At 35.8% G+C, this 15937-nt stretch overlaps 2 protein-coding genes and 1 long non-coding RNA gene across 6 annotated transcripts; all 3 read left to right on the forward strand.

Moving 5' to 3' along the window:
- Positions 1-878: 878 nt before the first annotated feature.
- LOC111811155 (transmembrane emp24 domain-containing protein p24delta3-like) lies at positions 879-4329 on the forward strand. Its single transcript, XM_023697904.1, has 4 exons — positions 879-1237; positions 2261-2473; positions 3936-4012; positions 4134-4329. Exons 1-4 carry the CDS (start codon positions 1025-1027, stop codon positions 4276-4278), a joined length of 648 nt encoding a protein of 215 aa, XP_023553672.1. The 5' UTR covers positions 879-1024; the 3' UTR covers positions 4279-4329.
- A 419-nt stretch (positions 4330-4748) lies between these two features.
- On the forward strand, positions 4749-5151 carry LOC111776242. The gene is made up of 2 exons (XR_002812219.1): positions 4749-4836; positions 4956-5151. It is a non-coding gene; the product is annotated as an uncharacterized LOC111776242 (long non-coding RNA).
- A 5748-nt stretch (positions 5152-10899) lies between these two features.
- LOC111811358 (uncharacterized protein At1g10890-like) lies at positions 10900-15219 on the forward strand. Of its 4 annotated transcripts, XM_023698166.1 has the most exons (6): positions 10900-11141; positions 11247-11318; positions 11415-11573; positions 12511-12732; positions 14510-14729; positions 14863-15219. In XM_023698166.1, the coding sequence occupies exons 3-6, from the start codon at positions 11443-11445 to the stop codon at positions 15127-15129; spliced, it is 840 nt and encodes a 279-aa protein (XP_023553934.1). In that variant the 5' UTR covers positions 10900-11141; positions 11247-11318; positions 11415-11442; the 3' UTR covers positions 15130-15219. The 4 variants fall into 4 exon arrangements, with proteins under 4 accessions (XP_023553934.1, XP_023553933.1, XP_023553935.1 ...); XM_023698165.1 differs by lacking the exon at positions 11247-11318 and having other exon boundaries at positions 10901-11141; XM_023698169.1 differs by lacking the exons at positions 10900-11141; positions 11247-11318 and adding an exon at positions 12142-12415 and having other exon boundaries at positions 11500-11573.
- Positions 15220-15937: the final 718 nt, after the last annotated feature.

Genomic DNA, 15937 nt, shown 5'->3' on the forward strand with positions numbered 1-15937 from the left:
TATTAAATATTAATTTAAACTCTTCAAAATTTTCTTTCCATTAAATTAATTCTTTTACTATTATTCTGAACGTGCACCTTTAAGTATCAATAATTGTTTAATAAATAATTATTTCTTATCCGTCAATAATTCACGTCCCTCTCAGCCAATGAGAAGTGGTTCCATGGTTCCATTGTCCAAGCTCTGAAATAATCGTACCAGAGAATTACTCATTTACTTACCATGTAGAAATGAGTAAATTCTATTTTGTAAAATTATATTTCTGGTTTTCTATTTTGGTCAAGTCCACAAAATAGTATTCATATTGAATCGATTACAAAAGTCATTCTTACTCATGCAAATTAAAAGTCAAGTTCCCACAAGATAGAAGTTCATAACTCACTCAAGATTACGATGGAGTCGCATATGATCATTCTATGAAATATTAATCTTCTCAATTAATGGATTTATACAGAGAAATAAAATATTTTGTAATACACCAATTTTATCGGTTTAGATTATTATTTGAACATGATTCTTATGTCAATCATATATGTTGGATTTTTCATTTAAATTGTAAATAAAATAATTATATTTATTAATAAAAAATTAAAAAATTAATTACGATGCTGACAAGATTTAGGAACAAAAAAATATATATATATTTATTTACTAAAAATAATGAATAGAAATGAATTATTAAGTTAAATAATTTAAATATTGATAATGTTAGTTATTTTATTTTATTTATATTTATTATTAGCCGAACAGCGTTCCCATTTCATAGATCCTGTAGCGAAAACATCGCGGAGAAAAGAATTGAAAAAAACCAAATCCAAACAGCGCGGAAGCTCTAAAAAAACGAATGCCAACCGCATCCAAACCCATTAAAGCTCCAACGCCGAGCTTGCCATTTACATCCAAACCCCTTTTACTCTTCTTTCATTTCAACGTTTCTCTTCTCTCTCTAGTTTTCTACTATTCAACGGAGAGAGAGAGGGCGTCTCATCTCGTTTTTTAGCACCCAGAATCGGAGAACACAGCAATGGAACCCTGGAAGATGATTCTCCCGTGTTTGCTGTTGATTTTGATCTTCCTGGCCACGGATCTTGTGCGCCCTACTCATGCTATTTGGCTTAACATTCCTTCTTCCGGAACCAAGTGCGTCTCTGAGGAAATCCAGACCAACGTCGTTGTTATGGCTGATTATGTTGTAATCTCTGAGAATTACACCCATACGCCCACCATTTCCGTCAAGGTGAGCCCTCGATCGGTCAACGCTAGGGTTTTTCTAGGGTTTTTTATTTTCTTCCTGGTGGTTTTCGGGCTGATTGAATATAGAATCCTATGAAATGTTTTTGCCGGTAGTTCTGATTCGTTATCTTTGACGGATTGAATTCTGATTCATTATTCTGTGAGGACATTTTTCATGTATGTTTTAGTTTTGTAATATCCTCGAATATGACGGAGAATGAATGTTATTGTGTTCCACATCCATATATAATTATTAGTAGACAGATTGGTTATTGGTGAAGGACACTGGGATTATATGAACGGTGGTAGGCTCATTAGTACCTGTTGGGTTCTCGCTTGGGGATATTGCTCTCTTTGGGTTTTTTCTTCCGGACTTCTCCTCAAGGTTTTAAAATGCGTCCACTAGGGAGAAGTTTCTACACCCTTATAAGGAATGTTTCGTTCCCCTCTCCAACCGATGGGATCTCACAATCCACCCCCCTTAGGGGCAGTCTTAAAATGCGTCCACTAGGGAGAGGTTTCCACACCCTTATAAGGAATATTTCGTTCCCCTCTCCTCCAACCCATGTGATATCTCACAATCCATCCCTTAGGGACCAGCGTCTTAAAATGCTTCCACTAGGGAGAAGTTTTCACCCTTGTAAGATATGTTTTGTTCCCCTCACCAACCGACGTGGGATCTCACAATCCACCCCCATGGGTCCAACGTCCTCGTTGGCATACCACTCGGTGTTTGGCTTTGATATCTCTTGGGGCGGTTACATGTGATATATTTGATTTCATTCAGGGGGCTTTTACCTTAATCCCTTGGGCTGTTGTAGAGTTTGGTTTTAAAGTCGATTTCTATGCAATTTGTTTTTTTGGTCTCTTCAAATTATAAGAACCTCCAGATTTTTTTTCTTCATTAGTTGCCAACTCTATTTATCATAAGCGAATGTGAAGAAAATATCCAGAAACTTGCCGATGTCTTGATCTATGTCTTTGTATCTTTGTCTTATTATTCAATCTGTACTTTGTTTTCCCTCAGGTAACATCACCATACGGTAACAACCTCCACCATAAGGAGAATCAAACGAGTGGGCAATTTGCATTCACCACAGCGGAGTCTGGCAACCATCTGGCATGCTTTTGGATTGATGGCCATAATCAGGGTGGTGGTGATGCTAGCTTAAATCTCGAATGGAGAACTGGAATTTCAGCTAAGGATTGGGAGTCAGTTGCAAAAAAGGAAAAAATTGAGGTGTGTTTTCTTCTTAAGCTGATTCATACACTTCCAAGATATGTTTCACATTGAGTTTCCTCTTGTTCCTAATCCTCGTCGAAAAGAAGAAAAAAAAAACAAAAAAGTAGAAGAAATTTGAGCTTTGTTTTCTTCTTAATCCTCTTGTTTCTTCTTAAAATGCCAAGATTTTTACATATCTATCTACCATCTAAACTTTATTCGAAACCTATCATCAGTATTGTGGCTCCTAAAAGCCAAAGACGAAAGGAAAACTTTTAACTTTCTTGGGACACTTGTGCTTCAAAATTATGCTAGTCGAATGCGGAGATTAAGACAGTGAACCTGCTCTTTATGCAGCTCAGCTATGGTATTTTATTGAAATTGATAGGCTAAGGGCTCTTAAAATGGGAAAATAACAAAAATTCTTTGTTGACCATTTGTTGAATCATGTAGAATGAGTTCAATGACTGTAGAAAACATCAAACGTATGAATTAAAGCTAGCAAATCTTTGGTTGAGGCCTTACTCTTCCTTCTTATTATATATGGGTATATATATAATTTCATTCATCAATGAATTGCTTGGTACCTCCTTGATTAAGTTTTTTCCCTCCTCACATTCTCATTTTCTGTACTCATCTTTTGACTTGTCTAATTTTAGTATACCCGTTTTGGTTGCTTGGTATCAAACAAAGAGGGAGTTTAGGGCTCTCTCGTGAGCATCAACGAGAGAGATATAAGACTGTTTACCAAGCATGAACCAGAAAGATAGAAATTACAAGCGAAATACAATAATGAGAGAATGGAGGGAAAGAGTTGGGGTAAATATTAGGATCATACAACAACGCACACATTCGATCTATACGAACACAAACAATAGAAGAGAGAAAATGCAAAGAGGAATATTAGCTAAAGGTTTATATCGATGACTTTAGGTATATATACATACATCTTCAAAGGAGGATTTACTAGGTTATATATATGGTTTCAGTTTACTATATATATTTAACAAAGCACTTCAATATATATAGTTTTAGTTTATTATATATAGCTTTAACCGATATAACAACGTAAATATCTATTACCATTTTCCTTATATAGTTTTACTATCGGTAGCCATTTGAGTTAGTTGTTTACCATTTTCCTCGTATAGTTTTACTATCGGTAGCCATTTGTGTGGTTGAACACAGTGAAAAAAAAAAAAATATAATTTTACTATCTGGAGCCATTGAATGGTTGAACACCGTGAAAAAAAAATATAATTTTACTATCTGGAGCCATTGAATGGTTGAAAACCGTGAAAAACGGTAGTTTTACTATCTGTAACTTATGAAAAAATATAGTTTTACTATATGTAAGCATTGAATAAGCTGAGAATTAGATGGAGACCGTGGTTGAACACCATGAAAAATAGAGACTGAAGTCTAAGAGAGAGCATGCTAGAATTAACGTTGAAGTTATTTCCAAATTGCTAACTTTCAGGGTGTTGAGCTGGAGCTCCGGAAACTTGAAGGGTTGGTAGAGGCCATTCATGGGAATCTTTTGTATCTGAAGCGCAGGTAATCTATCTATTTGCCAAAACTCTTCAAGTTCTATGCAAAATATTTTGTGGATGAATGAGTTAAGTAATGATTTGGGAATGTGTATATATATATATATATATATATATATGAACTACAGGGAAGCAGATATGAGGATAGTAAGTGAAAAGACAAATGGAAGAGTGGCGTGGTTTAGCATAATGTCCTTAGGTGTATGTATTTTGGCTTCCGCACTTCAACTCTGGTACTTGAAGCGCTTCTTCCACAAAAAGAAGCTCATCTAAAATAGTGTTCTTCTCTACCTTTGTGACTTTCTTTTCTTACACCAAGGAGTAAAAAAAAAAAAAAAAATGCATGAATACTAGCTTGTAAACTATGAATCTTTCCAATAAAATTTATCACAGGAATGTTTTATCATGGATTTTTTTTTCGTTATGATCGCATCACTAATGCACACACTCATTTTAGACAAATACAAAGAACGCACCACTAATGCACACACTCATTTTAGACGAATACAAAGAACAGGAGGATGAACATAAACAACCGGAGAAATGGAAAAATATTGGTTAAAGATTTATGGATGACTTATGGTATCTACAACAAAATAGAATAAGACTAACTAAGAGTATATATATGGTTTAGTTTACTATATATATAGGTTTACCATGTATGTTATATAAATAAGTAGCTGTAACGACTTAGATCCACCACTAGCAGATATTGTCCTTTTTGGGCTTTCCCTTNCAAATTGCTAACTTTCAGGGTGTTGAGCTGGAGCTCCGGAAACTTGAAGGGTTGGTAGAGGCCATTCATGGGAATCTTTTGTATCTGAAGCGCAGGTAATCTATCTATTTGCCAAAACTCTTCAAGTTCTATGCAAAATATTTTGTGGATGAATGAGTTAAGTAATGATTTGGGAATGTGTATATATATATATATATATATATATGAACTACAGGGAAGCAGATATGAGGATAGTAAGTGAAAAGACAAATGGAAGAGTGGCGTGGTTTAGCATAATGTCCTTAGGTGTATGTATTTTGGCTTCCGCACTTCAACTCTGGTACTTGAAGCGCTTCTTCCACAAAAAGAAGCTCATCTAAAATAGTGTTCTTCTCTACCTTTGTGACTTTCTTTTCTTACACCAAGGAGTAAAAAAAAAAAAAAAAATGCATGAATACTAGCTTGTAAACTATGAATCTTTCCAATAAAATTTATCACAGGAATGTTTTATCATGGATTTTTTTTTCGTTATGATCGCATCACTAATGCACACACTCATTTTAGACAAATACAAAGAACGCACCACTAATGCACACACTCATTTTAGACGAATACAAAGAACAGGAGGATGAACATAAACAACCGGAGAAATGGAAAAATATTGGTTAAAGATTTATGGATGACTTATGGTATCTACAACAAAATAGAATAAGACTAACTAAGAGTATATATATGGTTTAGTTTACTATATATATAGGTTTACCATGTATGTTATATAAATAAGTAGCTGTAACGACTTAGATCCACCACTAGCAGATATTGTCCTTTTTGGGCTTTCCCTTTCGGGCTTACCCTCAAGGCTTTAAAACGCGTCTACTAGGGGAAGTTTCCACACGCTTGTAAATGGGTGGGACATCACAATCCACCCCCCTTCGGGATCCAGCGTCCTCGCTGGCACTCTTTCCTTCCTCCAATCGATGTGGGACCACCCNCTATGAATCTTTCCAATAAAATTTATCACAGGAATGTTTTATCATGGATTTTTTTTTCGTTATGATCGCATCACTAATGCACACACTCATTTTAGACAAATACAAAGAACGCACCACTAATGCACACACTCATTTTAGACGAATACAAAGAACAGGAGGATGAACATAAACAACCGGAGAAATGGAAAAATATTGGTTAAAGATTTATGGATGACTTATGGTATCTACAACAAAATAGAATAAGACTAACTAAGAGTATATATATGGTTTAGTTTACTATATATATAGGTTTACCATGTATGTTATATAAATAAGTAGCTGTAACGACTTAGATCCACCACTAGCAGATATTGTCCTTTTTGGGCTTTCCCTTTCGGGCTTACCCTCAAGGCTTTAAAACGCGTCTACTAGGGGAAGTTTCCACACGCTTGTAAATGGGTGGGACATCACAATCCACCCCCCTTCGGGATCCAGCGTCCTCGCTGGCACTCTTTCCTTCCTCCAATCGATGTGGGACCACCCCCAAATCCACCCCCCTTTGGGGCCCAGCGTCCTTACTGGCACACCGTCTCGTGTCTACCCTCCTTTGGGGAACAGCGAGAAGGCTGACACATCGTCCGATGTCTGGCTCTGATATCATTTGTAACGACCCAGATCCACCACTAGCAGATATTGTCCTCTTTGGGCTTCACAATCCACCCCCCTTCGGGGNGCACACACTCATTTTAGACGAATACAAAGAACAGGAGGATGAACATAAACAACCGGAGAAATGGAAAAATATTGGTTAAAGATTTATGGATGACTTATGGTATCTACAACAAAATAGAATAAGACTAACTAAGAGTATATATATGGTTTAGTTTACTATATATATAGGTTTACCATGTATGTTATATAAATAAGTAGCTGTAACGACTTAGATCCACCACTAGCAGATATTGTCCTTTTTGGGCTTTCCCTTTCGGGCTTACCCTCAAGGCTTTAAAACGCGTCTACTAGGGGAAGTTTCCACACGCTTGTAAATGGGTGGGACATCACAATCCACCCCCCTTCGGGATCCAGCGTCCTCGCTGGCACTCTTTCCTTCCTCCAATCGATGTGGGACCACCCCCAAATCCACCCCCCTTTGGGGCCCAGCGTCCTTACTGGCACACCGTCTCGTGTCTACCCTCCTTTGGGGAACAGCGAGAAGGCTGACACATCGTCCGATGTCTGGCTCTGATATCATTTGTAACGACCCAGATCCACCACTAGCAGATATTGTCCTCTTTGGGCTTCACAATCCACCCCCCTTCGGGGAATAGTGATACCATTTGTACTCAAGCCATGTGCTACTACATTTTTCAGGTTAAGGCAAGGCATTCCTATATGGCTGACGACAGCATCGCAACTCGAGATCATGGCACATGCATAGGATAATGGTATTTATTTTCTTAGACTTAGGATAAAATAGGATGTTTTAAATTTAAACGCTTATTTATTTTATTTCGAGTCTTTTGTTGTGTCGTTTTAAAGATGTTTTCGAAACACGTAAGTTCATGGCTGTATTTTAAGTTAAAGGTTATGTTTTATAGAATTTAAATGAAGTCTTCCGCATTCAAAGTTTATGATACGTATACAGTAGCGACCTTAAATTAAGTAGAAAATTTTGGGTCGTTACTACCGGTATAACCCAACATTGTCATATAAATAATTATGTTACGATGACAAACAAACTGCATTTGAGCGTTAGACCTGTTAGACTTACTTCAGAAGTTCATATACATTCATAGCGCAAATCATTATCTTATTTCTAAAGTTTACTCAGGAGTGGTGCTTGTCAAATGCATTTCATTTGCAATCATATGCCATTTCTCATGTGGTCACTTGTTTAGTTCGATTATATAATACCATATGATGTCCGATTTTTATAAACAAACTCGATGTTCTATATCGTACCGTTCACCCCAAAAAGTAGCATCTTTGAAATTTCCTACGAATAGACTTATTTAACCATTTACTTTTAAATATGTAAAAAGTACCTTACAAAATGTTATTAGATTTATGAAAATTTTAAAAGTAGGATCTAAGGGGTCAAAACATTTAATTATAAATCGGATACAATTGTTAACCAATTATTTAACTTGTAATTTACCAAATATTTATAGATGAGAACGCGGAGAATTGTTTTTTTATTACTTATTTAACCATATAATTTTTTTAAAAAATTGTGATCATAACAGTAATTTGTACCGCTTTATAGTATTAGGTTTTAGTAGAGTTAAAGTAATGTCTATATTATAAACATGATGCACCGTAGGAAGTCTAAGAGTTTCTTGGATTATGAGTCGGAGGACCTTGATCTTTTGTTTTTGAGTGGAACCTAGTAGCTTTCATGTCGTATTGAACTAACTGACTTAAATCTTATCATAAGTTCTTAAGTCCTAATCCAAACTCACAGGTCAGGAACAATTCACAATAACATGTACACGTCATAAATATCATAACATGTTTCTTGAAGTTATAGATAGAAGGGTCATGAGTCTCATATCAAGGGAGTCGTTAAGGATGGTTTAGTCATTTTTTCATAAGCCTCGACTTATATCTCAAATTTTGTTTAAGTTCTAAACCTGATCCAAGCTTCTTGAAATCTCAGACGAACCTTCGGTCCTTATATATAGGTTTTACTTAAAATCCGATGCGATTTGAAGTATGTTTGGATCATGAAATACCTTAAGGAAATTTTAGGGGCATATTGGTCATTTTACCCTCAATTCTTGATTCAGCCCCTAAACGTACTTCAATGACTTTTGAGCTATACAGAGTCCTTCGAAATCATAAAATAAGACTTCTTATAAAATTTGATGTTATTTCGAAGTCATTTGGATCATAAACTAGTGGTATGTTATTGTAGAGGCTTTGATTATTTTACACCGTTACTTGATTTAACGTTTTAACCTTTTCTAATGACCACCAAATTTCATATATAACCTCGATATGTTATATTAGGTTTTTTATTAAAAAAATTTATGTAGCAAAGTTATAGTGGGTTATTTTAAAGTCTCTTGAATCCCGAGTAAAATGCTCGACTTAATTCAAGGTTTTTAATCACATATAAATGATTCGTACGAGTAAAACTTGAGGGAAAAAAATCATATTGACTACTTACCTCTTTGTTGATGTTTAGGGCTTCAATTCTCGAGCTTTCTATATCCGACTTGCTGCTTCTCAAAGAATCTAGTTTAAGGAATCAATAATAATTTCATGAAAACCGATTTTTAAGGGATTCAATTTCGAAGAAAATTGAGGGAAGATCTGATTTTGGGCTAGCATGGCTGATAGTGTAACGACCCAGGCCCACCGTTAACACATATCGTCCTCTTTGAGTTTTTCCTTTTGTGCTTCTCCTCAAGGCTTTAAAATGCGTCTACTAGGGGAGGTTTTCACACCGTTATAAATGGTGTTTTGTTCTCCTCCCAAACCAATGTGGGACATCACAATCCACTCCCCTTCGGGGCTCAGCGTCCTTACTGGCACATGGCCTCGTGTTTACCCCCTTCGAGAACAGCGAGAAGGCTGACACATCGTCCGGTGTCTGGCTTTGATACCATTTGTAACAACCTAGGCCCACCGCTAGCAGATATTATCCTCTTTGGGCTTTCCCTTCTGGGCTTCCCCTCAAGGCTTTAAAACGCGTCTGCTAGGGGAAGGTTTCCACAAAGGTGTTTTGTCTCCTCCCCAACCAATGCGGGACATCACAAATAGCTTTGAAAATGAGCCTCCACCACCTAGTATAATGAGTTTCTAGCCTCGACTTCTCTATGGATCTTATCGATAGTGAATCAAGGAAGAGTATGAGAATGCATGATAGCTCGAGTTATAGTTTGTCAAAGTAGGTTAGAAATCACGATTCTCGCTGAAGCAAACCCACACCCACTTCTTATAGGGTAGCTTGATCTAGACCTTTTTAGATCTCGGTTTCTTAAAAAAATCTCTTCCTTTTCCTTCTCTCAAGCTACAAGATTAATATTGGATGGATAAATTTGCATGGATATCCCTAATTTTTGAGTCAATATCCCCAGCTTGAAAGTCAAACTTAATGCTAACGTCCTTTTCTTGGATAGCTCTCTAGAAGCCTCGATAGATCTCGATTCCTTCATAAAAAAATGTTCATCTTAGTCCTCTAATGCTAACAGAATGATTAATTTCAAGCGAAACGGATGGTAAGAAAGAAATTTAAGTTTACTCCCAAACTTACCCAAAAACATTTTTTTTTCTCCAAAATTTCCACGATTATGAGCTTGGTTGTTCTCGACGCCTTCTTAGAAAATACTCCTCGAGTGTTCAACAAGTAATTTTAATAGGTTAAAAGAGACAACTTGAACGTAGATGTGAATGAAAGTTTCACGTTTTTTCCTTCCTCTTTAACTGCGGCTTGAATCGGGTAAATAAGGCTATGGACACTTTCTGCTCTTAGTTTCTTCATGAAACTTGTGACCAACTGATTTTAGAATGCATAGAAATTAGTTTAAAGGAAAATGAACTATTTTTATGAAGATTCTGTCGACCTCATCGTTCAAGTTCAGACGTTGGATCTAAGGAACCTCAATTTTTTTTTTGTTTAATAATTACTCTTTTAACTTTTAAAAAAAGTTTTAAAAATACTTTTAATTTTAAAAGATTCATTTATATTAAAAAAAAAAACAGTTAAATTTTAAAAAAATAATTAAAAATACATTTACGGTTAATGCCACGTTTTAAAAATATTGAATTTTTCAAGGTAATATTAAAACATTTATAAATAATATGTGAGTTCTGATCCGTCCATATACTAATCGTAAGATTTTTTTTCAATAAAGAAATAAATGATGTAAATCCTATTTTATAATTTGATTGATATATTTTTTTTAAATATAACATTAACAGTAAATACATTTTTTAACTTATATTTGATTATATATAACGTTATTTATATTTAAAATTTTATACTATTTTATCATTTATTGAAAATATGTGATATTATTTTGTAATTAATTTCAAACTAAAATTAATCATTATTCATTTAATTTAAAATAAAAATTGGGATTGATGAGTGTATAATTTTGATTTTGTTTTCGGATAAGAAAAAACAAATCAAATCAAGTGTTGTTTCAGAATTTAAAAAAAAAATTAAAAAAAAAAAAAATTGTATAAGCGATAAATGAGATTGGAGCAGAATAATTTTAGGGCGAAAAAGGAATTTAGAGCAGACATCGAAAGGGGTTGGAGACTACAAGTTTGATTCCTTCAGCTTTGGCATCCCAATCGGAGCGACGACGAACACGGAAGCCAGGGAGAGGGAGGAGCGATACAATCCGCATCATTCCTTCTCCTTAATCCCCATCGCAATCATATTCTTCTCAATCTGGATTCCAACTTCATCAACTGCGATTTTTCTTAATATACATGTATGTATGAGTGTGTTTGTGTGTGCGCTTTCATGTCCGATCCTCTTTCTGCTTCTAATTAGGGTTCCGATTACTCTATGCTACTACTTACTGTCTCTATATTAGGGTTTTCGCTGCTTTACATGCCTGCCTCTTTGTGGATTTTTTTGTCCGTCTTCTTCCTGAATCAAGCGTCCGGTTTGACCTTTTTAGTCGTTGAAACTCCTCAAATCCAGTGTCTTTATGTTTATTTTATGGATTATGTTAATGTTGATTAATCTAATTTGTTAACAGAGTGAAGATTTGTACTTGTTGATACAAGATGCCACGGGATTTATCACGATCTCGATCTCCTTCGTATAGGCGGAGGCTTTCACCATCTCCATTAGGGCATAGGTATACCAGGAGAAGTCGAAGAGACAGGAGCCGTTCACCGTATTCATCGTACAGCAGGTGATCCCGTTTGTGTTTTTAGTTTTATTTACTTTCGATTAATCGAACGATTATTAAAAGACTAACGACACCATATCTTCCCACGCGGTTTGTATTTCACCTCCATCGGAGTTTCTGCATGAATCTTTCCCCTTTTGCTTTTCATTTCCCCCCTGTTTTTTCTTTCTAATATGAAAGCTGTTCAGTGTTGCTCTAGATTTACTTTTCTCTTAAATTTGTTCTGTGATGAGGTAATAAGACTTTGATTATACTAATTGAATGTTCGTTTATGATCTATTCTTATTATTATAATGTTGATAACAAACAGTATGGATACTTTTGTTGCTGTGTTTATTGGGTTTTTGTGTTTGTTTTATTGTTCAGTTACAAAAATGGATCGTTATATATAAATCGTCCACGTTAGGTTTGCTTGATGTTGTTTGAGTGAGTCTTGTCTTCCGGATCTTCACAACCTCTTTTTTATTGTTTATGTGCTGATGAATGATGATTGGTAGTCTTGTTTTGTACTTGTGCTTTACTATTTTGAATTTCACGTAAAGTTTCTGATTTCCGTGGCATAATCGTCAAGTACCTCCTGATGATATTTAATCATTTGTTGAGAATGGTGAGCGGGGGAGAAAATTTAAGAAGTCTTTGGGGGGAAACTCTAAAATGTGGTGAGAAGCAAACAGAATAGTCATGATCTCGGTAAGAGAATTGAGATAAGTCAGTTCTTCCTATTACATGGGAAGTGATCAGATATGCTGATCGGTGTCCTGTCATTGCTCGATTGTGACTTTGCTTCTTCATGTGATGTGATAAAAGATGGAGCCCACAAAGGTTTATTCTTAACAATGTATGAGGTAACTGTACGGTGCGAAGTGGTTGGCAGCTTGATACTTACCTCTGTATAATGAAGTCTTTATCTCTTGCTCAATAATTCCTATGCATCATACAGAAGAAAAAGCCGCTCCATTTCCCCCCCAAGGCGTTATAGAAATCGTTCACGAACACCTAGACGCCATAGAAGTCGTTCTCCAACTTCAAGGAGTTGCAAGAAGTCAAGGCGACGAAGTTCCTCATCATCTGTGCATCATAGATCTTCTAGTTCTAGCCTTGGATCCATTGAGCAAAAAAGTACCAGTGAAAAATTGAAAAAGGAAGAGGAAGAAAGGAAAAGGTATATTAACTAAACTCGCTCACTGATTTTTATTTTCTTTCTGCCTCTCAATTGTCCTTGGGTTTATTTGCAGAATCTTTTGATATACAACAATGGGAAATCTCATCAGTTGTTGAATTTTTTAGTTCGTTTTAGTTCTTTGTAGGCATTGACCCTTTGAATCCTTCAACTGAGATATTACTAGAACTGCAGTCAGGCTCTCTAGGTTTTTTTACCATGAAAGATTATGGCATAACTAAAGCTCACATTAGGACAACTAAGTGAATTTTTGTCCCAAGTATCAGTGGTACCCTTAATTTCACATTATAAAATTCTATTACTACTTTTCTATTAGGATTGGAAACTATTAAAAATGGCTACAGATTTGTATAATAATGTTACAATTCTGTGGGGTGATCGCCCATTTAGTTTTTCTCATTGCAAAATTGTCATTATTGCTATTGTTGATGAGGGGCATATATATGTGCTATGGGTGATGAAGAACCATATCTTTTAACTTATTATACATGGATGTTGCATTTTCATGGTCGTTTATAACGAAAACATTTGTTGCTTAATTGGTTTGGAACTATTAATTTGTTCTACGAGGAACCTTCCATTTAGTTCGAGTTAAAAGTATAAAATGACTCAAGTAAAACCTAGTTGTGGGATGCAGGCAGTGTTTTCATCACCAGAACCCGTTTATTTTTCTTTCAATTGTTTATACCAAATTGAACAGAGAAATCTACACTTTTTTGGAGTCTTGAGGAGTCCAATAGTTTGTTTGATGCTTCAAAATCTGCTCTTTTCATTTCTGCAATGTACTCCTGCTTTGTGGAACTCTTATCCCATCGCTGACTTTATCTCGCCCATCTAGTTCTTTCTTATAGTTTGCTTTGTACTGGATTAACTGGCTACTTTATATTCTTGTAAATTCTCTTCAGTGCAGACTTCTATGTTTCAGTAGTTCTCTCTACGACTGTTGCCTGCTCGCTAACGTGCAGTCCCTAACTAATTTAAATTTGAGCAAGTGATTTTAAGATGGGAAGAACTAATGTAATATGTGGCTTATTCAATTGCTAGAGCATAACAGTCTGCTGTTATCATTCAATGTGAATGCGTAATATGGAATATTTGTACAGTCCGACACTTGTTGACTAGTTTAAGTTTGATAGGCCTAGGAAAGGAACCTTGTTTTACATGAAATCCTGACTGTTAGTTTAAAGAGTCACAGTTTAGACTTTTTCCATGGCGCAACAATGGAAGACGCTTTTCACCTTTTCGATGTTTTGAAGCTATATGAATAGAAGTTTCTTTATATACATAAGAAAAAAAGAAAAAAATATAGTATACACCTCATTCAAAGAATGTTATAGTGTGAGGATTTGAGTTTTTCTAGTGATCAGTTTTAAACCTGCGACAGGTTACTTGACATTCTTCTCCACAGGATTTTCTGAAGGAAGATACTGCTATAGACTTGTTATATTTGATCATCAATTTGGTGCATCGTTAATATGCTGTTCACCAATTTCGTAACTCTTTTGTATGGATCAGGATTGAATTAGAGGTATGCCCTAAAAGGATAAGCATGTTTTAACGCTCTTACCGTCTTGGAGGTTAGTTTGTTAATTTAATCTATGCTTACAACATAAACCGGATGAGGAAAAAAACAATGGACCAAGGCATGATAAGTCACTTGTCATTTAATTGTTGATGAATTTTGGAGGATCCTTCAGGTGGTGGTGCATTTTACCCATCCGTGGTTAGCTGTTTTCTTAAATATTTATTTTTCTCTCAGGCGACAACAGGAGACAGAGGCCAAATTACTCAAAGAAGAAACAGAAAAGAGAGTGGAAGAAGCGATTCGCAAGGAAGTCGAAGAGGGCCTGAACTCCGGGGATGTTAAACAGGAAATAAACAGGAAGTTGGAGGAGGGACGGAGAAGGCTTGCCGAAGAAGTGACAGCTCAACTCGAGAAGGAAAAGGAAGCTGCCCTTGTTGAGGCCAGACGGAAAGAGGTACTAATATTGATTGATCTATTGCTTAATTTTTAAGACTGTGGGTTTGGTTTGGACAGATGTTTGAGAAATGTGCTATTGTGGGTTTTTTTTTTTTTTTTTTTTTTTTTTNTCCGTTTCGTTTCGTTTACAGGAACAAGCTCGAAAAGAAAAAGAAGACCGAGAAAGGATGGTCGAGGAGAGCCGGAGGAGAGTAGAGGAGGCTCAGAGAAGGGAGGCTTTAGAGAGACAAAAGAGAGAGGAGGAAAGATACAGGGAATTGGAAGAGCTACAAAGGCAAAAAGAAGAGGCTATTAAGAGGAAAAAACAGGATGAAGAGGAACAGCGTCTTAAACAGATGAAAGTATTGGGTAAAAACAAATCACGGCCGAAGCTATCATTTGCCATTGGCTCCAAATAAAAACATGTCAAGAAGAAACGTAAGTAAATGCTTCAATTTGGGATGACATATTTTTTGCTTAATGCCAGTCCATTTTTCTTATGAAACTCAGTCTTCGTCTACATCATAAATGCTTCGCCAATTTCCCACGCCCTCACCCCATAAAAAACCCCTAAATCCAACAAGGAATGATAATAGAGTATGCTTGCAATGTCAGTGTTAGGAACGCATTGCATGTAGCCCTTTTGAGAGGAGAACAGACCATTTTTCTCTGCAATCTTTCAACCACAAAGTATGCACTATCTTTCAAACCCGTGTTCTCTTACGTGACTTTCTTATTTGGGTTACTAGATGTGTATTTACTACTCTACACATGATTCACACGCCTTTTGGGCCTCGTACTAGTCGGATTAGCGTCTCTGGTGTTGTTGTCGGGCACTTGAAAGGAATAGCGACCGTCATATTATCATATTAAACATGACGATCACGTTTGTACTCATCATTAGAGAAAATATCTTGATACATGTGACATACATTTAGTATGAGGTCCTGTCATTTTCACATTAATTAAACCATTTAAGACAACCTTTTTTCTCCATTTCATTTATAGCATAGCCTTCAGAACATGTCTTGGGGGTTGCACATCATATCAAAACATTTCGTCACGTCTCATATATGTCATATAATAGATCATATTATGTCATGCAATATATCATATCGTTCAACATGTCATATCAATTATATCAATCAACATAACATATCGTTCAACTTGTCATATTGTTCAACATATCATATCATAAAACACATTATAGAATAAAATATATCATAA

The sequence above is a fragment of the Cucurbita pepo genome, chromosome LG15 (assembly GCF_002806865.2).
Source record: "Cucurbita pepo subsp. pepo cultivar mu-cu-16 chromosome LG15, ASM280686v2, whole genome shotgun sequence".
Classification (NCBI taxonomy): Eukaryota; Viridiplantae; Streptophyta; class Magnoliopsida; order Cucurbitales; family Cucurbitaceae; genus Cucurbita; species Cucurbita pepo.

What these genes read in the sequence shown, in the direction of transcription:
- LOC111811155 (XM_023697904.1), top strand. Translation starts at nt 1,025, where the DNA reads ATGGAACCCTGGAAGATGATTCTCCCGTGTTTGCTGTTGATTTTGATC. An exon ending in CGCCCACCATTTCCGTCAAG is followed by an intron (nt 1,238 to 2,260) that starts GTGAGCCCTCGA and finishes GTTTTCCCTCAG; the next exon opens with GTAACATCACCATACGGTAA. An exon ending in CAAAAAAGGAAAAAATTGAG is followed by an intron (nt 2,474 to 3,935) that starts GTGTGTTTTCTT and finishes GCTAACTTTCAG; the next exon opens with GGTGTTGAGCTGGAGCTCCG.
- LOC111811358 (XM_023698166.1), top strand. Translation starts at nt 11,443, where the DNA reads ATGCCACGGGATTTATCACGATCTCGATCTCCTTCGTATAGGCGGAGG. An exon ending in CCGTATTCATCGTACAGCAG is followed by an intron (nt 11,574 to 12,510) that starts GTGATCCCGTTT and finishes TGCATCATACAG; the next exon opens with AAGAAAAAGCCGCTCCATTT. An exon ending in TTGAGGCCAGACGGAAAGAG is followed by an intron (nt 14,730 to 14,862) that starts GTACTAATATTG and finishes TTTCGTTTACAG; the next exon opens with GAACAAGCTCGAAAAGAAAA.